Raw genomic sequence first — 25,415 nt, forward strand, 5'->3', positions numbered from 1 at the left:
TCTCTCCAGTATTTAGTGTCTGTGAGCACAATCAAGTTGATACCAAACCGGTGGTTGATATCATGAGTGACATCAAGTGACGAGGTCACCTGATTAGCTGCCGCTTACAACAAGCAATAGAAGGTTGGGAACATTGCGTAATTTGTAAGAAAGTAAGAAAACAAATGTCTTTACACGTGTTCCAAGTTGACTTAAAAATATACAAGTTGGACAACAATATACAAGATCAACAAAAGCCCTGTAAGCAGGATAAAAAGTTTATCGTGTGTACAATATATTTACATATTTTACAATAGATAATAAAAGTGATAACAGCACTATTTTGGGAAGCATAATCATGTTAATACATATCATTGGTGCACACTAATAGTCATGACGATGGCACACCACAGCTGAACAATTAAGCAATAACAGCAGTTATTAAAGAAATTTGATTGGAAAGGACCTATCATTTTCAAACCAATATGGACAATTGGGGATCAAGGTAATAAATTATTTACCGATAACATACCAGTATAACTTGACAGCCTACAAGTAGAGCTTGGAGAAGACAACTGGTGGTGGATAGTGTGAGCTGGTGTCCACCACATCCAGATAGAACACACAATCACAACTCCCTCCACAGACCAGCTGATGCCAGTTCAGAAAAAAGTAGAGCGTCCGCCCAGAGAGGGGAAGGTCCAGGGTTCGATCACAGGCCGCGTCATACAAAAAGACGTTAAAAGATTGTACTCGTTGTTACCCTGTCTGGCACTTGGCATTAAGGGGCTAAAACAAGGACTGGTCGGCTCGGAGTCAGTATACTGTGTCTGAGTGGGGTATTCATGTTAAACTGCGGCATGGTATCTCAGTGAGCTAGCACTATAAATCGGCATCAGTCCGGACTAGTACAAGCAGCCACACACACACATACATACACGTGCATGCACGTCGCTATATAAGTGCAATAATCTTGGACGCGACGTTAAACCCAATTTCACCTCACCTCACCAGTTCAGAAAAGCATATGACCAGAATTGGTATTATGACACTCTTTTTTTGAACCAGGAGGATGTTTCCATCAAAGTTATAAAGGCACTTTCATCAATAATGCCAATGATCCCAAAATTGTTGACAGCTTTAACTTCCTTCCTACTTTGCTCTATGTCACATTAATTATTTCACCCCAATTATTTCCGTTGAGATATATAGATCCCCTTCAGTTGGCTGTCTTGCGTTTCCCCCGGCCTGCTGCACGGCCAAGCTTACTCTTCTTGGTAGGAGGCGCCGCTTCATCCTCATCAGCAGGGTTTGTGTTGTGTGGAGCGTGGTTCTCCTCGTCACTGCCTTCACTTTCTGAAGCCTGCTGGGATCAAGAACAAAGAATTACCGACCTGATCCACCTGAAAGCTACAAACTAAGATAATCTGGATTTATTTGGTTTGTCGTTTAATGTCACATTCTGCAATATTGCAGCTGTGTCAGCAGCCAGTAAACAATCAACTCTGGACTAGACAAGCCAGTGATTGATAGTGAGCAGAATCCCTCGCTGCTGGGCTAAAATGAGACATATCAACCAAGTCACTGAGCTTGGCTACCCGATATGTTAAGTCACCTAGTACGAGAAGCCTAGGTTGCTTCCAGAATACCCATGACGATTATATAGATTAGAAAAGATGCGACTGTAGAAGCAATTCTAATAAGTTACTAGTAACTGATCAAAACTCATGCATTCGAATACTTGTTACTGTTATAATAGTAAACATCTTCCACTTTATGAAGCAAAATATGTTTGTTGTTTAATGTGGCTCTCGGCAATATTCCAGCTATATGACAGTGGCCTGTATATAATCAAGCGTGGGCCAGACAATCCAGTGATTGTTATTGGAAACAACGATCCACACCATCAGGGTACGATGACATGCAATTGACCATGTCACTGAGTCTAACCAACCTGGTCCATTAGGTCAACTTACGACCAGTATATGCTGGGGACCAATTCTAACCCAGAATCCCCACGGGGGCAAGTAAAATATAAATGCTAAATCTCATAACTACTTATTCACAATTCTTTTAAAAGACAAATGAATTTTTATTTATTTTTTCGAGAGTGAATGTTGCTTATCACAGTGTCCACATTGCTATATATTGCTCAGGACCGCCTCTGTGGTCTAGTGGTAGAGCATCTGTCTGGAGAGCTGAAGGTCCGGGGTTCCATCCCCGGCCACGTCATACCAAAAGATGTTAAAAGATGGAACTTGTTGTTACCCTGTCTGGCGCTCGGCATAAATGGGCTAAAACAAGGGCAGGTCAGCTCGGAGTCACTATACTGTGTCTGAGTGGGGTATTCATGTTAAACTGCGACATGATATCTCAGTGTGCTAGAACTATAAATCAGTATGAGTCCAGACTAGCGCCTGCCCACGCACGCACACGCACACACGCACACACATGCATGCACGTCACTATATAAGTGCAATAATCTTACGTTAAACCCAATTTCACCTCACCTATAATGCTGATGCCACGTTAAATTTTAATTTGCTCACAGTACCTATCTACAGTTTTAGTACAATTATCATGATTACTGAATTTTGGTGTCCTCTGGTAAATGAAAATAAAACAATGTTTCTTCTGACTTGTCCTATTTTGGATTAGAATTTGTCCTCAGCAAACTAAGCTTGTTGTATGTGGTGACTTAATGGATCAGGTGGTCAGACTCGATGAATTGTGTGTCATTATACCGTGACGGCATGGACTGATGCTCACAATATGAATCAGGGGATTGTCTGGTCCAGACACAATTATCTACAGGCTGCCATCATTTAACTGGAACACTGCTGAGTGTGACGTTAAACTACAAACACAACAAACTATTCAGGTAGCTCCATGTTAACCCGAATCTTGAAACAATGTCATGTTCAATCTCCTGTCTCAGAGTTTTGTCTCACCTCCCCATTTTGGCCCCCCTCCTCTTGTTCCCCGCCAGCCTCTCCCTCCTGCTCCATCTCTTCCTCGTCCTCGTCAGACTCATCCTCCATCACTGCCTGTACCGCTGCGACGTTGATGCGGAAGTCGCGTGATGTGCTTACTTTCATGTAGTCCATCAAGTTCACCTTTAGAAATGCAAAAGGTTTTCAAATTGCCATTGGAAAATCTGGGGTCCATTTAACATTGATCAAAGCACATTAGGCCATGAACTAGTTTTAACAGCCTGTGCAAAATCTACTTTCAAATGATGTGTGTCCATTATTCTAATTGTTTCAGCTAAAAACACCGCTTGAATCTCTGGAAGGAACTAGATCACATTTGACGTCACATTTAAGAAATAATCTACAAGGTGAAGTTGTTAATCGTACAATAAAACACTGCAGGGAGAATAAACCATGAGGGGCGCTGCCCTGTGTGGTTTATACTCCCTGAAGTGTTTTCTTGTATGATAAACAACGACCACAAGTCGTTTATTTCTTATGTGTGATATCAATATTTTGTACAGCGTTGTTAATGATGTCAATAAATTGTACAAGCTTATAAACATTTACCCGTATTTAAATAATGATGACTCACTGGATACAATCCGACCTCAACAATGTAGGACAACACCATTTGATGTACAGGGGGGTTAAGTTTGGTATTGTCACAATTTTCATGTCAATTATCTGCACCGTTTCTCCTAATACTGATTGTCATATCTCTCCCACTTTTGGGTGCGATCTTTCAGCCATTGCGTTCATCTGCACTGTCCAGCTACATCTATGAGGAACACTTCCCCCTCAAAAATAGTGTCTTCCAAATTACAACATCAAGTTGTAAGCGCATGTTCGAATCTCCAGAAATGATGCCATGATTGAACAATTGTTTTATCATGACATAAACCACGCTTCGTTCTTCGTAGTTCTTTGCAATTTACTGCGTAGCTATCTTGTATTCTGAGTCAATAATAATCAGGATAATTGGGGTGTTTTCCAGCATACCATTCTTATGGGTTCCAGCAATTGAGAAATATCTTGAAGCTGCAACTTACCCCACACATGAAATGAGCACCCTGTGTTACTATTAAGAGCTTTAATCCCAACCAACTCACTCACTCCCATGCAGCCAGCCTCTCACCTTGGACTTCTTGCCCAGCTGTATAATGAACCTCTCAAACTGCTCAATAGCATAGATCAAGTTTGGAATTGTCTTGGTCTGTTTCATGGCCCGATTCTGAAACATGACACATGGACATACACACAGGACGATACTGACAGCAAATCATAAATAGACTAAACCCAGCATCATATCTTCATGTTTCCCTTCATGAACTTCTCCACAAACTTCTGATGCAGTTGTTCATTCAGTGACAAAATGGGAAAATACATAATCTTGTTCAAATTGGGATTTGCTCAAAAGTCCTTAATTTCTTAATTTGAGGGACATTTCAATAACTTGGCAATTTGTTATTCCAATTTGGAAATTTTTACTTGTAACTCCTTCAGACTTGGGGCCAAATGTCAGTCTTAGCAGGTCTAGAGATATCCCTGTAGTGGGACAAAGTATGTGTAGCTGGCTGATTATCAAAGAGGTATTAATGAGACCTGGAATCAAAGTTGACCATTTCCTTCAACAAAGTCACTCCAGCTTGCAGACTCTACTGGTAAGAAGCCATTTGTAAAATTTCGGATTCCACATGAAAATGTCTTTTGGATGTTATAGTTTATGGCATGTATGGCAATCTCATTAAAATCAGATCTCAGTTCTCGCTACAGCTAACCAAAGATCTGAGGACATCCCATTATGGGTCATGTCAGACCGACCTTGCGCAAACTTTGACTGGTCAATGAAATGACTAATCAGAAGGCAGCTTTCTCGTGCTTTATGGCACTAATTTCAAATTGGCGACTACGCTTCAAAACATATTTTGACAAATTCTCCATTACAAATTTGAAACCTGAACAAAAGAACATTCTGGAATGGCTAATAGATGGTCTAGATTGTATGGATTCAGTTGTTAAACCCGTAACTATCGTTCAGAGTTAAATTTTTCGAAGTTGCATGATTAGAAATCACATTCCGACTGTCACTTTCATAATCTGGTAAGCCATGCTCTGATTGGTCGGATGAAAGGTTGTTCTGACATGACCCCTAATGGGATGTCCTCAGATCTTTGTTTAGCGGTAGCGAGAACTGAGGTCTGATTTTAATGAGATTGGCATGTATGGTGACATCAAGAAAAGGTCTATCAAATCACAAGTATTTAAATATTGGCTAAGACTAGACAGGACTAGCTTCATACACACTGATACATGACAGCATATTCATATAACTTCTTGAACAAAGTAGAAATGTAGTTTCCATATTTATTTTTTTTCCTACCTACCAGCAATAAACATTCAAACAAGTCTGCAAACCAAGAAAGTATAGAAAAGTCTGCTGTCAGTATACATCATGTTCCCAGGGCCGAACTAGGCTGGAATTATGGAGTTATATTTTGGCTGGGCTGATTAGTCCAATGAAAACCAAGTAGTGAAATTGACATCCAGTTCATAAACTGCCATGCAGATTTCGGTCGATTGTAGGATTTGCAAAGTATGTGTACCGTCAATAATTTCCAAATCTTGTCATGTTTTTAATCAAGGTGCTCACATGATTTCATGCCCTTCTCGAAGTATTGATCAGGTTGTCTTCACTGGGCGACGCCATATTATTTGAAGCAAATGCAAGTGATATGAGAGGTGGAATCTGATTGGTCAACAGAAGGGACATAACTATTCCAGCATAGTTCGGCAAGGGTGGAAACTGGACTTGTACAGTCTGTTAACTCCCTTGCCTCAGGAAGATGGAAAACATGGGCGTGGTCTGTTCCTCACCTTCCCTGCCTGGACGGCCGCCCCAGTCTTCTTCTTGTCCTTCTTCACCTTGTCGACAGCCTGCTGCATGTGCTCGTGCTCACACGTCTACAACAACCACAGTCAATCTGACCACTCTGTACACAGGCTCATGCATCTTCAGTGTAATTCAGGGAATGTTAATACGTTGAAAAAATCGTAAAGAATGAAATATTTTTAAGAATACGGCATGGGATTCAAGTCATCTAGCACAGACAAAATAAAAGTCTTCAAGATGCGTGATGCTGCCGGCATATTGCTGACAACAAAATGAAATGAATCACTCACTAATGTGTGTCCAGGTAAGGAATTGGATTTCAAAGGCAGTTTTATAGTGCTAGATGACCGAGATGCCATGCCGCAGTCTATCATGGATACCCCACTCAGACACAGTACGCTTACTCCTTGTTTTATCCCCTTTATGCTGAACCCAGACAGGGTAAGAATAGGCACCTCTAATGTTTTGTAGTATGACACAGACAGAAATCAAAGCACCAGCCAATCTCATTAAAATCAGATCTTAGTTTTCGCTACCGCTAAACAAAGATCTGAGGACATCCTATGACGGGGCACGTCAGAACGACCTTTTCGCGAATTTTGACCGACCAATGAAATGACTGACAAGAAATCAACATTAGCCAATCAGAAGGCAGCTTTCTCGAGCTTTACGACACTAGTTTCAATCTGGCGACTAGGCTTTCAAAACATATTTTGACATGTTCTCGATTAAAAAAATTAAAACTGATAAGAAGAACATTCTGGAATGGCTTATAGATGGCCTGGATTGTATGGATATAATCATAAAACCCGTAACTGTCGTTCGGAATACCCAGTGTTAAATATTTTGTGGTTGCATATGATTAAAAAACACATTCCGACTGTCACTTTCATGATCTGGTAAGCGACGGTCTGATTGGTTGGATAAAGGTCATTCTGACGTGACCCTTAATGGGATGTCCTCAGATCTTTGTTTAGATCTGATTTTAATGAGATTGAGCCTTCATCTTTCTGGTCGGACACTCTATCCAATAGACCACAGAGATGGTTCGTAGGTATGCTAAGACTCACCTGTATGTAGGTTATGAAGGGGTAGACATTCTGTGTCAGCTCTCGCCCAACCAGCTTCACTAGTTTCTCAAACCGAGCAGTCAAATGGCCAATCTTGTTGGCATACAGGGACAGATACTGCAATGTTAAGCAGTCGATTATAGTAATATTTTAAGCCCAGGTTGGTGTGATGGCTTAAACAGGCTTGAAGAAAAACAGGCGGAAAAAGAAAACACTATCAAAAGCTGGTTTATGAGTTACCATGGATACCACAGAAAAGATGATTGTTTTCTTTCTTTTCATACAGTCACGTGTTGTGAATGAAGAAATGTAATGACTTGCTGTAAAACATTGACAAAGTGACCACTAACACGTTATAACTTGTAGTCATGTAGTCATGAAATACTGACAAAAATATGCCAAACTCATATATCATGTAAAATGAGATGTATGGATGAACAACTTCTTTATTACAATTAGGAGAGACGTTTTGGTGTAGGTTCTAACACTGTTATCAAGCAAGTGATGTACAGAGTCTGACTGACTGATATAGGAGATTTAACGTGCGCTTTCCGACTGTAGCGTATTTCGCACACGGGATGTACAGAGTATGTTTGACAAGTATATATACAGGATAGGAGGCAGTGTTTATACAGTTGAGTAGGTTTAAGATGCAGTTACACTGCTGGAGTGGAGAAGCCCGTTATGTACACGGAAGGGTAAAACATATTGGCCGGTGAAGGCTGTAATATAAACAAAAGGGTGAAGCCAGTATTATAAACAACAAAAGGATTATGACTGATTGGGGTCTTTGATGAATACTTAGTGCTCCAACTTCTAAATGCCTCTCAAAGAAGTCATATATCATGTGTAGTAATTCAAGATCTGCTAAAACTTTTATAGAGTGATCATTAAGATCAACCCATTTCAGCTCATTAAAGCATCACTCACATATTTGACGTAGTTTGTGATAGTAGTGTAGTATCGGGTCAGAGTTTTCAAAATGGCCTCCACACATGCCCCGTACGGCACTGCTGTCTGCACAAGTTCATGGTAGCCAGTGACAAGATGCCCGAGTCGAATACACGTTGTCTTCTCATGGTTCTCCCGCTGGGTCAAAGCCTGGGACATGTTGTCTGGAACACAGCACCAAATGTTTCTACATTCTTTCTCAGAAATCATAAAACTTCACAATTCTTGTCCCTTTAACTACATGATGCGACATATGATTTGTAATAGTGCTTTTCAGTACAGGTGGCTGATAAAACAACATATTTCTAAATTTACTCTCTTTTTTTAATTAACATGGCAGGAGCTTGTGTTGGCAGTCAGAGCCCATCATCTTGTACACCCACAATACAAGTTTTCTGTGCATGACCTAATAGAAACTAAAAGGTCAAAGTTCACCTTAGCTGGATCAGGTCAAAGAGATGTTCCTTTCTAAATGTCTAGTTAATTGCCACTGATTGTAAATGTTTGTTAGAATCTGTTATTTCCACATTTACCTCATCCCAGGTCAGAATAACTAATGGAAGTGTTATTATTTAGCTCCAAAAGTCAAAATGATATATTTCTGTGTGACTAGTCAAATGCAAATTGAGTAATAATAGTCTATGTGTGTCAATTGAATTGACAATTTATGACATAATGAATGAAGTAATATTAAAAACAACAATCCAATTAAAAATCAAATAAAAATGCACATTGCACAAGAACTTTGTGATATTCATCTGAATCTATCTTTCCTGCCAGAGGTTGGATGGTGTCTTCGAAGATGTGTGGTTAAGTTTGTTATTCCGCCGGCGTATTTCACAAACGATTCACATTTTCTACAAACAGCAACATTTTCTTCGATGGTTTGATCGATGTTACGCTTTTTCCCTAAATACTGCCACACATCGGATTTACCGCGAGTATTTCTCACGATTTCCCAGTCGTGATCCGCCATTTTGTTACCACGGATATGGCGAGATCTTGTAGCATATCGCGTTATAATATAGGAAGGGATGTAACTCTAATCGAACATGACATCAGCTTTATCGATCGCCTTTGAAACAACAAATTAAAACATGAAAAGAAATACTTTTTTTAAATGGCCGCAATTTATTGCGATATTGAAACTGTATACCGGTTATACCGCGCGCCGCACACCTCTAGATATGTGTCTTTGGTTTGTCATAACACCTCTTTGCCATTGTATTGTGCTCGTAATATCAACCACTGGGTTGTCTGGTCAAGGCTCAATTACTTATGTAGCTGGAATGTCACCGAAAGAGGCACAAAACAAAAAACAAACAAATCCACCACTTTCTCACCATCCTCTTGTCTGTGCTTCGAGAGAATGTCTGCTTTCATCCAGGTGAGACACCAGTCAATATCGTCCAGCTCCCGGTCAGTGCTGGACAACACCATCAACAACACCGTGGGTGCCGTGCGGTGTGTCACCAGGGCCATGTGTGTCTTGTCCTCCACCTCCACCTCCTGCACAAACAGTACATGTGTTTAGCATCAATCCCTCAAGGGGGCTGAGAATGTTTGTTTGTTGTTTAACACCGCACTATAGCATTATCCCAGCTATATGAGGGCGGTCTGTAAATAATCGAGTATGGACCAGACAATCCAGTGATTGACATCATAAGCATCGATCCACGCAATTGGGATACGATGACATACATCAACCAAGTCAGCGAGCCTGACAACCCGACCCCACCAGTTGCCTTTAACAGCAAGCATGGGTTGCTGAGGACATCCATTATACCCCGGATCTTCACAGGTGGGCTGAAAATGAAATCTGAATTCAGAGTCAATTCTTTGATGTAATAATTTGTGTATAACCCTATGGAGTCTTACAAGTTGCCATATTATTTTTGTTGTTGCCATTAATGATACAAGTTTTTTGTGAGGGACGTTGTTGAGCTAGTTCTGGACTAATATTTAACATGTAATCTTACAAGTTCTTGGCTTGATTACCAGTAGTATCAACAGTATCACACTTTTTTATTTAAATTTAGAACTTTGTCACGGTAATTGTGATTTTGTTTTGTGACAACTGGTTGAACATGTCCCTTCTCTCAAACCTGGTCCATGTCCTCCTGACTGTACACTGACTCTAGCCCCTCCCTATTTGGGTTGTTTCCCCTGCATACTGTGCATGTCCCTCCACCTACCTGGTCTGTGTCCCCCAGCTGACTGGATGTCCCTACCCCCTCCTACCTGGTCTGTGTCCCCCAGCTGACTGTGCATGTCCCTCCACCTACCTGGTCTGTGTCCCCCAGCTGACTGGATGTTCCCATCCCCCTCCTACCTAGTCTGTGTCCCCCAGCTGACTGGATGTTCCCATCCCCCACCTACCTGGTCTGTGTCCCCGAGCTGACTGGATGTTCCCATCCCCCTCCTACCTAGTCTGTGTCCCCCAGCTGACAGTGCATGTCCAAACACCCCTCCTACCTGGTCTGTGTCCCTCAGCTGACTGTAGAGATCCCCACCCCCACCTGGTCTGTGTCCCCCAGCTGACTGTGCATGTCCCTCCACCTACCTGGTCTGTGTCCCCCAGCTGACTGGATGTCCCTACCCCCTCCTACCTGGTCTGTGTCTCCCAGCTCACTGGATGTCCCTACCCCCTCCTACCTGGTCTGTGTCCCCCAGCTGACAGTGCATGTCCCTCCACCTACCTAGTCTGTGTCTCCCAGCTGACTGGATGTCCCATCCCCCTCCTACCTAGTCTGTGTCCCCCAGCTGACTGAATGTTCCCATCCCCCTCCTACCTGGTCTGTGTCCCCCAGCTGACTGTGCATGTCCCTCCACCTACCTGGTCTGTGTCCCCCAGCTGACTGGATGTCCCATCCCCCTCCTACCTGGTCTGTGTCCCCCAGCTGACAGTGCATGTCCCTCCACCTACCTAGTCTGTGTCCCCCAGCTGACTGAATGTTCCCATCCCCCACCTTCCTGGTCTGTGTCCCCCAGCTGACAGTGCATGTCCCTCCACCTACCTGGTCTGTGTCCTCCAGCTGACTGAATGTTCCCATCCCCCACCTACCTGGTCTGTGTCCCCCAGCTGACTGGATGTTCCCATCCCCCACCTACCTAGTCTGTGTCCCCCAGCTGACTGGATGTTCCCATCACCCTCCTACCTGGCCTGTGTCCCCCAGCTGACAGTGCATGTCCCTCCACCTACCTGGTCTGTGTCCCCCAGCTGACTGGATGTTCCCATCCCCCTCCTACCTAGTCTGTGTCCCCCAGCTGACTGGATGTTCCCATCCCCCACCTACCTGGTCTGTGTCCCCCAGCTGACTGTGCATGTCCCTCCACCTACCTGGTCTGTGTCTCCCAGCTGACTGGATGTCCCTACCCCCTCCTACCTGGTCTGTGTCCCCCAGCTGACTGTGCATGTCCCTCCGCCTACCTGGTCTGTGTCTCCCAGCTGACTGGATGTCCCTACCCCCTCCTACCTGGTCTGTGTCTCCCAGCTGACTGGATGTCCCTACCCCCTCCTACCTGGTCTGTGTCTCCCAGCTGACTGGATGTCCCTACCCCCTCCTACCTGGTCTGTGTCTCCCAGCTGACTGGATGTCCCTACCCCCTCCTACCTGGTCTGTGTCCCCCAGCTGACAGTGCATGTCCCTCCACCTACCTAGTCTGTGTCTCCCAGCTGACTGGATGTCCCATCCCCCTCCTACCTAGTCTGTGTCCCCCAGCTGACTGAATGTTCCCATCCCCCACCTACCTGGTCTGTGTCCCCCAGCTGACAGTGCATGTCCCTCCACCTACCTGGTCTGTGTCCCCCAGCTGACTGGATGTTCCCATCCCCCACCTACCTAGTCTGTGTCCCCCAGCTGACTGGATGTTCCCATCCCCCTCCTACCTGGCCTGTGTCCCCCAGCTGACAGTGCATGTCCCTCCACCTACCTGGTCTGTGTCCCCCAGCTGACTGGATGTTCCCATCCCCCACCTACCTGGTCTGTGTCTCCCAGCTGACTGGATGTTCCCATCCCCCACCTACCTAGTCTGTGTCCCCCAGCTGACTAGATGTTCCCATCCCCCTCCTACCTGGCCTGTGTCCCCCAGCTGACAGTGCATGTCCCTCCACCTACCTGGTCTGTGTCCCCCAGCTGACTGGATGTTCCCATCCCCCTCCTACCTAGTCTGTGTCCCCCAGCTGACTGGATGTTCCCATCCCCCTCCTACCTGGTCTGTGTCCCCCAGCTGACTGTGCATGTCCCTCCACCTACCTGGTCTGTGTCTCCCAGCTGACTGGATGTCCCTACCCCCTCCTACCTGGTCTGTGTCTCCCAGCTGACTGGATGTCCCTACCCCCTCATACCTGGTCTGTGTCCCCCAGCTGACAGTGCATGTCCCTCCACCTACCTAGTCTGTGTCTCCCAGCTGACTGGATGTCCCACCCCCCTCCTACCTAGTCTGTGTCCCCCAGCTGACAGTGCATGTCCCTCCACCTACCTGGTCTGTGTCCCCCAGCTGTCTGGATGTTCCCATCCCCCACCTACCTGGTCTGTGTCTCCCAGCTGACTGGATGTCCCATCCCCCTCCTACCTGGTCTGTGTCCCCCAGCTGGCAGTGCATGTCCCTCCACCTACCTGGTCTGTGTCCCCCAGCTGACTGGATGTTCCCATCCCCCACCTACCAGGTTGGTCCTCCAGCTGACTGGATGTTCCCATCCCCCTCCTACCTAGTCTGTGTCCCCCAGCTGACAGTGCATGTCCCTCCACCTACCTAGTCTGTGTCTCCCAGCTGACTGGATGTCCCACCCCCCTCCTACCTAGTCTGTGTCCCCCAGCTGACAGTGCATGTCCCTCCACCTACCTGGTCTGTGTCCCCCAGCTGACTGGATGTCCCTACCCCCTCCTACCTGGTCTGTGTCTCCCAGCTGACTGGATGTCCCTACCCCCTCCTACCTGGTCTGTGTCCCCCAGCTGACAGTGCATGTCCCTCCACCTACCTGGTCTGTGTCTCCCAGCTGACTGGATGTCCCTACCCCCTCCTACCTGGTCTTTGTCCCCCAGCTGACAGTGCATGTCCCTCCACCTACCTAGTCTGTGTCTCCCAGCTGACTGGATGTCCCATCCCCCTCCTACCTAGTCTGTGTCCCCCAGCTGACTGAATGTTCCCATCCCCCACCTACCTGGTCTGTGTCCCCCAGCTGACAGTGCATGTCCCTCCACCTACCTGGTCTGTGTCCCCCAGCTGACTGGATGTTCCCATCCCCCACCTACCTAGTCTGTGTCCCCCAGCTGACTGGATGTTCCCATCCCCCTCCTACCTGGCCTGTGTCCCCCAGCTGACAGTGCATGTCCCTCCACCTACCTGGTCTGTGTCCCCCAGCTGACTGGATGTTCCCATCCCCCACCTACCTGGTCTGTGTCTCCCAGCTGACTGGATGTCCCATCCCCCTCCTACCTGGTCTGTGTCCCCCAGCTGACTGTGCATGTCCCTCCACCTACCTGTTCTGTGTCCCCCAGCTGACTGGATGTTCCCATCCCCCTCCTACCTGGTCTGTGTCCCCCAGCTGACTGAATGTTCCCATCCCCCACCTACCAAGTCTGTGTCCCCCAGCTGACTGGATGTTCCCATCCCCCACCTACCTGGTCTGTGTCCCCCAGCTGACTGGATGTTCCCATCCCCCTCCTACCTAGTCTGTGTCCCCCAGCTGACTGGATGTTCCCATCCCCCACCTACCTGGTCTATGCCCCCCGCTGACTGTGCATGTCCCTCCACCTACCTAGTCTGTGTCTCCCAGCTGACAGTGCATGTCCCCACCCCCTCCTACCTGGTCTGTGTCCCCCAGCTGACTGTAGAGATCCCCACCCCCACCTGGTCTGTGTCTCCCAGCTGACTGTGCATGTCCCCCCACCTACCTGGCCTGTGTCCCCCAGCTGACTGGATGTCCCTACCCCCTCCTACCTGGTCTGTGTCCCCCAGCTGACTGTACATGTCCCAACCCCCCTCCTACCTGGTCTCTGTCCCCCAGCTGACTGTGGATATCCCCACTCACTCCTACCTGGTCTGTGTCCCCCAGCTGACTGTGGATGTCCTGGGCCAGGTCACGAAGCAGCAGGGGTAGGTTCTTCATCTGCTGGGTGAGGGACAGGAGTGTCCCTAGGAGATGCTTGCAGGCGGCCATGTCATCTACAAGACAGGACATTGACTTTCAGGACAAATACCAACATGTGATGGGCACTGGTGGTCGGGCAGATCGGGTGGTCAGGCTTGCTAGCTTGATTGATGCATGTCATCGAATCCCAATTGTGTGGATCGATGCTCACTGGATTGTCTAGTCCAGACTCAATTATTTACAGACAGCCATCATATAGCTGGAATATTGCTGAGTGTGGCGGTAAACAACAAACAAACCATCAACAGTGAGGAATAGATGAGGGCATGAACACTCATGGTTTTACACTGCTTTAATGATTTGTTTGTTTGTTTGTTTGTTTTTGTTTAATGCCACACTCAGCAATATTCCAGCTATATGACAGCAGAGTGTAAATAATTGAGTCTGGACTAGACAATCCAGTGATCGATATCATGAGCATCGATCCATGCAATTAAGATATAATGACATTCATCAACCAAGTCAGCAAGGCTGACCACCCAAACCCGTTAATCGCCTCTTACGACAAGCATAGTCGCCTTATCCAGCATGACATGGGTTGCTGAAGACCTATTCTAACCCATATCTTCACGGGTATCACAGTGTCATCAAAATTAGTCTTCATATATTGTACAAATGGAGGAAATCCATCCCTGGTTGCTTAGCATGACAACCAATGACAAACCACTAGCTTCCAGCACAGCCAAAGGTAATCTGTGTTTAGACAACTGACACTCCAATATCGTACCTATTGACTGATCTGTGCAGATCTTGTTGACCCAGGAGTGGACCTGCTCGTAGTTGGGGCTGTTAGTGGGGAGGTGTTTGGTCAGCTGGGTGATGATGGTCAGTAAGGAGATCAGCTCCTTCCAGCTCTGGGCCTCGTCCTCCGCCGCCAGGATGTTGGCGATCAGTCGCTGCAACACGACAGTCATGTTACGTGGTGCAAAGTAAAAGAATTAGTTCTAGAATGTGATAAATGATAGTCAGTGGAATAACTTCACAGAATTATTCAGTGACATTCAGTAATTCAACGGATGGTTAGACTCGGTTACTTGGTTGACTGCATTCATCATGCCCTGGTTTGTGGGTCATTGTGCTCAAGCTTTCAGTCACTGGTGTCTCTGCTTCAGACTAAGGCTGCTGTCACAAGACTAGAGGCTACTGTTGCACTGATATCATTCACACACTCACTCTCAGTTGATGAAATAATGTTATTGTATGATCACTATTAGCTTATAATGAGATTCCAGGAAAAAGGTGGTGAGGTGAGGTAAAATGGGGTTTAACGTCGCATTCAAGATTATTGCACTTATATAGCATGGGTGTGTGTGTGGCTGCTTGTACTAGTCCGGACTAAATGCCGATTTTATAGCGCTAGCCCACTGATACTATGCCACAGTTTAACATGAATACCCCACTCAGACACAGTATACTGACTCCGAGCTGACCAGTCCTTGTTTTAGCCCCTTAATGCCAAGCGCCAGACAGGGTAACAACAAATACACCAACAATCTTTCAATGTCTGTTGGTATGACGCGGCCGGGAATCAAACCCCGGACCTTCTGCTCTCCGGGTGGACGCTCTACCACTAGACCACTGAGTCTGTCTCCAGGAAGACGAGACTGGCACCCTGACTGACAGGGGAAGATTCTGTGACTCACCTGGAGGGCCTTGATGTGAGTGTGAATCTTGTCTGGCTTGTTGGAGACACGCACCTCCTCCCCCTCACAGTCCTTCTCTGGAATCATCAGGATACATTCAGAGAAACAATAATACAAGAGGAAGGAAACAACAAAAATGCATGAAAGGAACAACTAGCATTGTCTGTCAAGCATCTTTTAGCAGACCAAAATTGAACGGACCAGATCCCAGCAGAGAGACTGGTTGAGAGCTGTGTGACACCTGGTCACTGTTTGTGTCAACAGTTGGAACTGACACTGATCCCTGTCTGAACCTACTGGTTCATTGTCTGAACTCACCAGACCACTGTTAGATCTCACCAGACCACTGTGTGAACTCACCAGACCACTGTCTGAACCTACTGGTTCATTGTCTGAACTCACCAGACCACTGTTTGAACTCACCAGACCACTGTCTGAACCTACTGGTTCATTGTCTGAACTCACCATACCACTGTTAGATCTCACCAGACCACTGTGTGAACTCACCAGACCACTGTCTGAACCTACTGGTTCATTGTCTGAACTCACCAGACCACTGTTAGAACCTACAAGTTCATAGTCTGAACTCACCAATCATTGTCTGTATTGACCTTGGTACTGTTTGAACCAGATCCATGTCTGAACTAACCTATATTACACAGACACTGACAGAGGGGTGTCTGACCCAGACTACCGACATAGGACATGATGCCGACCAGCCCCTCCAGACTCTGGCTGCAGACATTCTTCTTCCTCTCTTTCTTGTGCTCCTCTGTCAGAATCTGATTCTCTGTGTAGTACGTCATCAACAGTCTGAAAACAACAGAGAGTTAGATAACCATTGTTATATCACTTGAAGAAGTCTGAGGTTTGCCATTAACTGCTCAACGATAATCACATCTTCCCGAGGCAAGGAAGGTACCTGAATATAAAAGTCCAGTTACCACTCTTGCCGAACTAGCCTGGCATTCCGGTTACATATTGTCTGGACTAACGAGTCCAAAGTCCAATCCAACTCACAAAACGAAATTAACATTCAATTAAAAAACATGACTCCCTTGCAGATTTCAGTCGATTGAGGGATTTGCTGATCATGTGTACCTTCAAATTGGCACCACCAGATGTTTTTATCAAATCTTTTCATGTTTTTTATTAACGTGCTCAAGCGATTCGATGTACTTCGCAAGGTAAGACCCATTTTATTACAATAAAGATCTTGATAATCGATATGATTGTCTTGACTGGACACAGCCATTTTGTTTGAATCAAATGCAAGTGATATGAGAGGAGGAATCTGATTGGTCAATGGACGGGGCATAGAAGGGACATAACTCATAATCGCCACCAGTGGCGATACAATCCTGCCATGAAATTGTAGCCTAGATCAGCAAGGGTAACTGGACTTTTATAGTCAGTTAACTCCCTTGCCTCAGGAAGATGTGATAATCATTGACCCATATCATCAGTCCATTCGTCAGGCATTTGCTCAGTCTCCCAACAGAGAAGTATTGATACAGTCAGACGCCATGTTTGTTTACACAAGTATGCAAAACAGCCATGAAGTAATATGGCAACGACAGACAACAACCAACATAGCTGAAATATCATGAGCAAATTCTATGTCGCTAAAGATAACGCACAATCAGACAGGTCACACACTGTAACCATTCAGCCCCTGTTAGCCAACTCCTAAGATCTAATGTTCTCCAAGAAACCCTACTGAAGAAATTTCCCTGCAAAAACAATAGGCTTCATAACTGAAAACCATGCTATAGTACCAGGGGTCCGGAAACCGTCATATGCGCCGGACATGTCCGATTGGGAATCTCAAATGTCCGTTTTAAAATATTGCTTACCGGACATTTTAAAAAGTATTGTCCGGACATTCTTAAATTTTGACCGGACATGATCAACAGTTAGGACTGAGCAGTTTCTGTCTGCAGTTGCAACACAATGAAGATTAACTACAATGACAAGCTTTGTTTGTTTTGATTGCTGTAAATACATCGTACCTACATGATAGTCCAATCGGTCAATCACTGTAATAGGCAATAAACTGAGTTGACACTGATTAATCGAGGATTCATTACTGAGAACATCTTGTTAATTTGAGTGAAAGGTGTTTACAACTGTACATTAATACCTTGCATCATCGATGTACCTCATTATCCTCACAATGCTACGATACGTAACCTCAGACAAGAAGCGAAAGCGTGACGACAGCCAGTCGACCGGATCTGCCAAACCCTCAAAGTCTGGACGATCATTTTGCTAACGACTTTCACTTGGTTGACATACAATGAGGATTTGCAGATTTTATTGTTTTCAGTAGCTAGTCATATATTGAATCTTGATTGACCGCCATTTTGCTTTCTCGGACGATCGATATCCAATTTTTTATGGTCAATAATTAAGTACAGATGAAAAAAGTATTCAAATAACTATTGCTATCAACGATATTTTAGTATTTGTGATTAAACTATCTGTCTTGTCTTTAAAAAAATCTTTAGTTTAAAAAAAAACTTTTCCCGTGAGGTCACGTGATAACCAAATATGGGATAATAGTCTCGATCCAAATGTTACAACGCGTACACTTGAGCAGACTCATGAATATAACTCATGAATATTAATTAGACCGTTCACTACGTTAACAGATCGATATTATAACAGAAACAAACGTTTGTTTTCCATGTAAATCTAAAATGATATTATTTGTTATTAATTGTCCGGTGAATTAAACAATTTAAATTGAAACATAATTCATCATATTATGAATACGTAAACTTGTAATGTGTGTGAAAAGTCGTACTAAAATACGCTATTCGAAGGGGGCGTGGCCTAAATGCAAATGTCCGATTGGGATTTTAAATTTTCCGGACCCCTGTATAGTACCTATTTAACCCTATTGTCACAACACGCCTAAGGGCACTATTATATCCAATTTCCAATACAAATATATGTGTTGGAAAATAATTTCAAATGCAACGATGCTCTGATCTGTAGACCACATGAGGTAAAATAATGCCACCCCCTCACCTCTATCATGGTTAGAAATTAATTTATATTTTCACCAGACAGCAAAAAAGATCTGCTATATAGTTGAAAACTACATGATGGTAAAAGTGGTAGCCCACAGGGTGTCAGACCTGAAACCAATGCCTTCTCCCTCCTCACCTGGCTAGAGAGTAGCAGTGTGAGAGCAGTCTCTCCTTGCCAATGCCAGCAGCGCCGTCACACGTGCCCTTGTCTGCAATCTGCTGCACCTTCTGGAGTGCGACGGACGTGATGTACTGCAGGAACTCCGGACACCCACGAAGCACAGCCAGGCTGTCCCCATGAACTGTGCTGGTGTCACTGCAACATTATAAGGATTATAGCATCAGTGTCCAATTGAAAACAAATCTTTCAAAGTAATAGCCTCATGATTTGCTTAGGTATGTCATGATTTGCCATTGTGAATGCATTGTGCATTTATTACCCTATAAATGCCTTCAACTGACCTGAACAGTGCCTTCAACTGACCTGAGCAGTGCCTTCAACTGACCCCAGCAGTGCCTTCAACTGACCCCAGTAGTGCCTTCAACTGACCCCAGTAGTGCCTTCAACTGACCTGAGCAGTGCCTTCAACTGACCTGAACAGTGCCTTCAACTGACCTGAGCAGTGCCTTCAACTGGCCTGAGCAGTGTCTTCAACTGACCTGAGTAGTGCCTTCAACTGACCTGAGTAGTGCCTTCAACTGACCCCAGTAGTGCCTTCAACTGACCCCAGTAGTGCCTTCAACTGACCTGAGTAGTGCCTTCAACTGACCTGAGCAGTGCCTACAACTGACCTGAGCAGTACCTTCAACTGACCTGAGCAGTACCTTCAACTGACCCAAGTAGTGCCTTCAACTGACCTGAGTAGTGCCTTCAACTGACCTGAGCAGTGCCTTCAACTGACCTGAGCAGTGCCTTCAACTGACCCCAGTAGTGCCTTCAACTGACCCGAGTAGTGCCTTTAACTGACCCCAGTAGTGCCTTCGACTGACCTGAGTAGTGCCTTCAACTGACCCCAGTAGTGCCTTCAACTGACCCCAGTAGTGCCTTCAACTGACCTGAGCAGTGCCTTCAACTGACCCCAGTAGTGCCTTCAACTGACCCCAGTAGTGCCTTCGACTGACCTGAGCAGTGCCTTCAACTGACCCCAGTAGTGCCTTCAACTGACCCCAGTAGTGCCTTCAACTGACCTGAGCAGTGCCTTCAACTGACCTGAGTAGTGCCTTCGACTGACCCCAGTAGTGCCTTCAACTGACCCCAGTAGTCCCTTCAACTGACCCCAGTGGTGCCTTCAACTGACCTGAGTAGTGCCTTCAACTGACCTGAGTAGTGCCTTCAACTGACCCGAGTAGTGCCCTCAACTGACCTGAGTAGTGCCTTCAACTGACCTGAGCAGTGCCTTCAACTGACCTGAGTAGTGCCTTCAACTGACCCCAGTAGTGCCTTCAACTGACCCCAGTAGTCCCTTCAACTGACCCCAGTAGTGCCTTCAACTGACCCCAGTAGTGCCTTCAACTGACCTGAGCAGCGCCTTCAACTGACCTGAGCAGTACCTTCAACTGACCCGAGCAGTGCTTTCAACTGACCCCAGTAGTGCTTTCAACTGACCTGAGCAGTGCCTTCAACTGACCTGAGTAGTGCCTTCAACTGACCCCAGTAGTACCTTCAACTGACCTGAGCAGTGCCTTCAACTGACCCCAGTAGTGCCTTCAACTGACCCCAGTAGTGCCTTTAAATGACCTGAGCAGTGCCTTCAACTGACCTGAGCAGTACCTTCAACTGACCTGAGTACTGCCTTCAACTGACCCCAGTAGTGCTTTCAACTGACCTGAGCAGTGCCTTCAACGGACCTGAGCAGTGCCTTCAACGGACCTGAGCAGTGCCTTCAACTGACCTGAGCAGTGCCTACAACTGACCTGAGTAGTGCTTTCAATTGACCTGAGCAGTGCTTTCAACTGACCCCAGTAGTCCCTTCAACTGACCTGAGCAGTGCCTTCAACTGACCTGAGCAGTACCTTCAACTGACCTGAGCAGTGCCTTCAACTGACCTGAGCAGTGCCTTCAACTGACCTGAGCAGTGCCTACAACTGACCTGAGTAGTGCTTTCAATTGACCTGAGCAGTGCCTTCAACTGACCCCAGTAGTGCCTTTAACTGACCTGAGCAGTGCCTTCAACTGACCTGAGCAGTGCCTTCAGCTGACCTGAGCAGTGCCTACAACTGACCTGAGTAGTGCTTTCAATTGACCTGAGCAGTGCTTTCAACTGACCCCAGTAGTCCCTTCAACTGACCTCAGTAGTGCCTTCAACTGACCTGATCAGTGCCTTCAAGATGTTGACTACGAAGGGGAGAGACAGCAGACTGTGGGGGGACTTCCCAGCTGCAGGGCGAACTTTCTTCCCAGCACCTGCAGTCGTCTTCTCCTTCAGAACATCGCTCAGCTTGTGGTAGTTGTCATACAGCTTCAGAACTTGTTCACAGCTGCTCACACTACAGAAACAAGACAATCCTAAACATGTACCTTGAGAAAGTTCTTACAGTCTAAAAATACTATATTTAGAAGTTGCAAAACTGGCCTGATGGTGTCTTCATAGGGCTATTTTATTTAATTATTTGTTTTACAGATATTTTTATCAAACCATGTGATGGAACTCAATTATAAATATGGAAAATACATAAAAAATTAAATGTTTTGGGGCATCAAGAGGTCAAAGTGTCAATTCCCTTCCTCTATTTGCCAAATTTTCACAATCGGAATTAGTTAACATTCTTGGTGGTAACAAAGAAAGAATCTGAGCGACTTTACTATCTTTGCACATTTGTAAAACTTAACAGCAGATCCCTAAGGCGACATTTTTGTTATTACTTGGTTTATGGATGCGCCGCTCTTTCAAAGTCCAAATGATGAAAAAAAAATTGCAGATTATTATTGCAGATCTTCACTTTATAAAATGCATAAAAAGTTCAAACAAACAAAATGATTTTATTTGCTCCACTAGTGTAATGCAAAAGGAAGTCACTCTGATATTTCTCGCAGGGATCCTTCTCTTGTACCATCAAAGCTTGTCAACACAAAGCGCAGCGGTGACCAGTTTAACCCTTTCAACACTGTTGGCCGGTACACCAGCCATGAAGCCAAGAGTAACCAGACACCGCAGGGTTGACCGGCCAAGTCACGTCAAAATAGTTAATAATTTTATTAACCTACCTGTCATATCATTCAATTATTAAATCTATCACATTTCGCAATGTCTGAAATACGTATTCCATTTGATTTTATCATTTTTTATCAATAGATTAAAAAATTATTCACTTTTAAAAAAAAATATTCTCAGACACACTTCGACGTGTCCTCATCGAACATGTCAAACAGAAAGATGAAGATGTTTCAAGCAAATCTTTAAATATATTATACAAAGTAATAAAATCAATAAAAATATATGTCAAAATTGCCAAACTGACATCTAAGTTATTATTTCCATCTTTTCATGTGAACGCGTTTAATGTAAGTCAAGTGACATCTCGGCTTTCGTCGCCTCGATTTCTCGGCTCGGACACGGTGACTTAAATGCCAAGATATATGCATAAGAAATCTTTGTCACAGCTCATAACCCAGCACAATACATCCATGAACTTCCATATTTTAAATATAGATTGTGATTTCATGCTTAAAACGCTCAGAATAACATGATTTAACCCAAGCCTTTCGCAAAGTCCAAATTATCACACACGAGGACAGTACCGTTGCTGTAATTTGATTGGCTGCCTTAGGTCACATGCTTAAATTTGACCAATTACAAACTTTGTAGCAGATTATGTCGGTGAAACAATATAAGTTTTTTTAATGACATGACAGCCTTCGACGTACGTGTTATTCATACGAAGCTTCAAAAACAGAGTTATTTCCTCATGTTAGTGAGCGGACAGCCACTATCATCGGGAAATGAGTGATGACAGATATTATCTAAAATTCTTTTAAGAATAACGTTCCAACTACGTAAACAAATGACAATAAAAAAAGAAATAGGTAAGTGGATTTTATTAAATCTTATATTTGCCGAAAATAGTCAAATTTTCGCTTCATTAGTACTTAAATCTTGACGTTATGAATGTTTTAGCTTACATTAGTTTAATTTAAAATGAACTTAATTAAGTTGTTAATGAATTATTTAAATAATGTAATACACATAACTTTCATATTTATAAACAATAGGATTAATTATACCTTTCAAATTGTGTATAGCCAAACATGTAGTAGCAAAGATGTTTTACAAGCAGATAATTTCCTTGATAAATGTTGGCTTCATCTATCACACAAGAGTCTCTGGGAACTTGGTGTCACAGCGGTAATCTTCTGGTTGGCTGGTGTTATTGGTGTTATTGGTGTTATATTGCCATTTGTGCACAAGCTGAGTTAAAGGGATATGATAAAATTGTCTTGAAAAATTGAGTTTTACTTTTCTAACTCTAGAATTTTTTTTTTTATACCTACCTAACTTTTTAGGACAAAATTTAAGTAAAATGTATCTCTGAGGCTTTTTTTAATTTTTTATTTGGCCTACCTCACTTTTGAAATGAGTTTGAAATCAGTAAAGCAAGAAATAAAAAAAGTGTCGCCTGAACCATGGTTTTTTGGTGTGTTTTTTTTAAACTACCTTTGCTCAAATGAACTGTGAGAACATATCTTATTTTACTCAATTTTGAAGAAGTCTTAATTGACATCATGTGGCAACAAAAACGGACCACAAATTAGTCTTTCCAAATGTTTTCTAACACTGTTTTTCCATTCCACGGGCATGTTGTGTGACTGACCTGAACTGCCCGGCGGTAAACGTGTACTCCATCAGCACCTCGTAGGCCCCCAGCACCAGGATGGCGTAGATGTTGTTCTTGACCCCCACACTGGACGCCAGCGAGAAGTCCGCTGATTTGTCCTGAGTTCACACAGAAGGAAGACACCATTATTGTTGTATACAATGAAGACAGGATTCGTCAACATTCACAAAGACCCTACTAACGGGCCGATCATTCGATATTCTGGGGCCACAAGCATCATCCATCAGTCACTCATTTGTGCACTGGTCCTTTTCAAGTACACACCTGTTATTCAAGTACACACCTGTTATTCAAGTACACACCTGTTATTCAAGTACACACCTGTTATTCAAGTACACACCTGTTATTCAAGTACACACCTGTTATTCAAGTACACATCTGTTATTCAAGTACACACCTGTTATTCAAGTACACACCTGTTATTCAAGTACAAACCTGTTATTCAAGTACACACCTGTTATTCAAGTACACACCTGTTATTCAAGTACACACCTGTTATTCAAGTACACACCTGTTATTCAAGTACACACCTGTTATTCAAGTACACACCTGTTATTCAAGTACACACCTGTTATTCAAGTACACAACTTTTTCGCCGTATCTAATTGCTTTACCACCCTGCCAAGTATCTCACCCCTGCTCTCTCCATATTTCAACCTGTTTTGTGCATTTTCATTTTCAATTTTAATTCCTTCTATTCTTCAGCAAGTGTTTTTTTCAGGTACCAGCAGAGCAGCATGTTTATATGTAAATAAACCTGTACATGTACATTCAGCAGTGGAATTGCCTACGTTGGGCTACCAACTGCCACGTATATTGGCCCGGTGGCGGCAGTGGTCATGTCAGCAGTAGTTGACATATGGACTGGCTGATGTAGTTGCCTTATGCTATCAGCGGTAGCTGCTTTTGTCAGCAGGGTAGTTGCCAAGCAACGATAGCTTTTCTTGTAGTTAAGCATGCTGCGAGAGCCTGGCAGCGGCAGTTGCTTTAGGCCAGTTGCAAATCACCATGGCAACAGTAGCAACTCAACTAGCAGCTCAGTAGCCCACTGGCACCAGGACACCCTCGACCATTTCATCCACTCTCGTGTTGATCTTATAGGCAAAGACATCCTCACCTTTGGCATATCACGCTGTGATGCCTGCAAGGACCCTTAAAAGTAATTATTGGGGGGTCCCTTGGACCCCCACTTTTGTAAGTTAATGTAAAATCCTGGGACATGGTGGATGTTTTGAGTAAAAGTTGGTTGGTTTGTTGTTTAACGCCACACTCAGCAATATTCCAGCTATATGAAGGCAGTCTGTAAATAATCGAGTCTGGACCAGACAATCCAGTGATTAGTATCATGAGCATCGATCCTAACAACTGGGATTGATGACATGCATCAACCAAGTCAGCGAGCCTGACCACCCGATCCCGTTAGTCGCCTCTTACGACAAGCATAGTCGCCTTTCACAGCAAGCATGGGTTACTGAAGACCTATTCTACCCCGGATCTTTGAGTAAGAAGAAAGAAAATATTTTGCGCTTCCAAATCCCCAAGGATTGAAGCACCTATCTTAATGATAATGAACATGATTTAGTTTGATTTATCTGATTAGGAAGTATAAATAAGTTTATCTGCACACATTACACAGATCCAACAGTTGATACTCTCACTGGACATAGGTATTTGTTGGGTTTGTTTGATTGTTTGTTTGTTGTATATTTCTACACTCAGCAATATCACATACATGACGGCTGGTTGTAAATAGTCTGGATATTATTGATAGTATGAGTAACGGCTCACACTGTTGGGGTATGATGCCACGCAATCAGCCAAGTCATTAAGCCTGACCACCCAATCAATTAAATCACCACAAGAGGAAACAGTACATATCTCA

At 44.5% G+C, this 25,415-nt stretch overlaps 1 protein-coding gene across 3 annotated transcripts in view; it reads right to left on the reverse strand.

Annotated features, from left to right (window-relative positions):
* Positions 1–873: 873 nt before the first annotated feature.
* LOC124141262 (Fanconi anemia group I protein-like) overlaps positions 874–25,415 on the reverse strand; it is a 48,384-nt gene continuing 23,842 nt past the window's right edge. For 2 of the 3 annotated variants that reach the window (XM_048393293.1, XM_048393292.1), the window contains exons 20-33: positions 23,510–23,631; positions 21,011–21,187; positions 18,837–19,016; positions 16,312–16,475; positions 15,663–15,739; positions 14,747–14,915; positions 13,906–14,033; positions 9,209–9,374; positions 7,845–8,029; positions 6,915–7,031; positions 5,829–5,915; positions 4,090–4,185; positions 2,931–3,095; positions 874–1,345 (exon numbers count right to left, since the gene is read on the reverse strand). In XM_048393293.1, coding sequence (XP_048249250.1) covers positions 1,199–1,345; positions 2,931–3,095; positions 4,090–4,185; positions 5,829–5,915; positions 6,915–7,031; positions 7,845–8,029; positions 9,209–9,374; positions 13,906–14,033; positions 14,747–14,915; positions 15,663–15,739; positions 16,312–16,475; positions 18,837–19,016; positions 21,011–21,187; positions 23,510–23,631 — 1,980 coding nt within the window. In that variant the 3' untranslated portion in view covers positions 874–1,198. The remainder of the gene's footprint in view (positions 1,346–2,930; positions 3,096–4,089; positions 4,186–5,828; positions 5,916–6,914; positions 7,032–7,844; positions 8,030–9,208; positions 9,375–13,905; positions 14,034–14,746; positions 14,916–15,662; positions 15,740–16,311; positions 16,476–18,836; positions 19,017–21,010; positions 21,188–23,509; positions 23,632–25,415) is intronic. The other variant, XM_048393294.1, reaches the window with a different exon arrangement.

The sequence above is a fragment of the Haliotis rufescens genome, unplaced genomic scaffold (assembly GCF_023055435.1).
Source record: "Haliotis rufescens isolate VD_foot unplaced genomic scaffold, xgHalRufe1.0.p SCAF_12, whole genome shotgun sequence".
NCBI classification, from domain to species: Eukaryota; Metazoa; Mollusca; class Gastropoda; order Lepetellida; family Haliotidae; genus Haliotis; species Haliotis rufescens.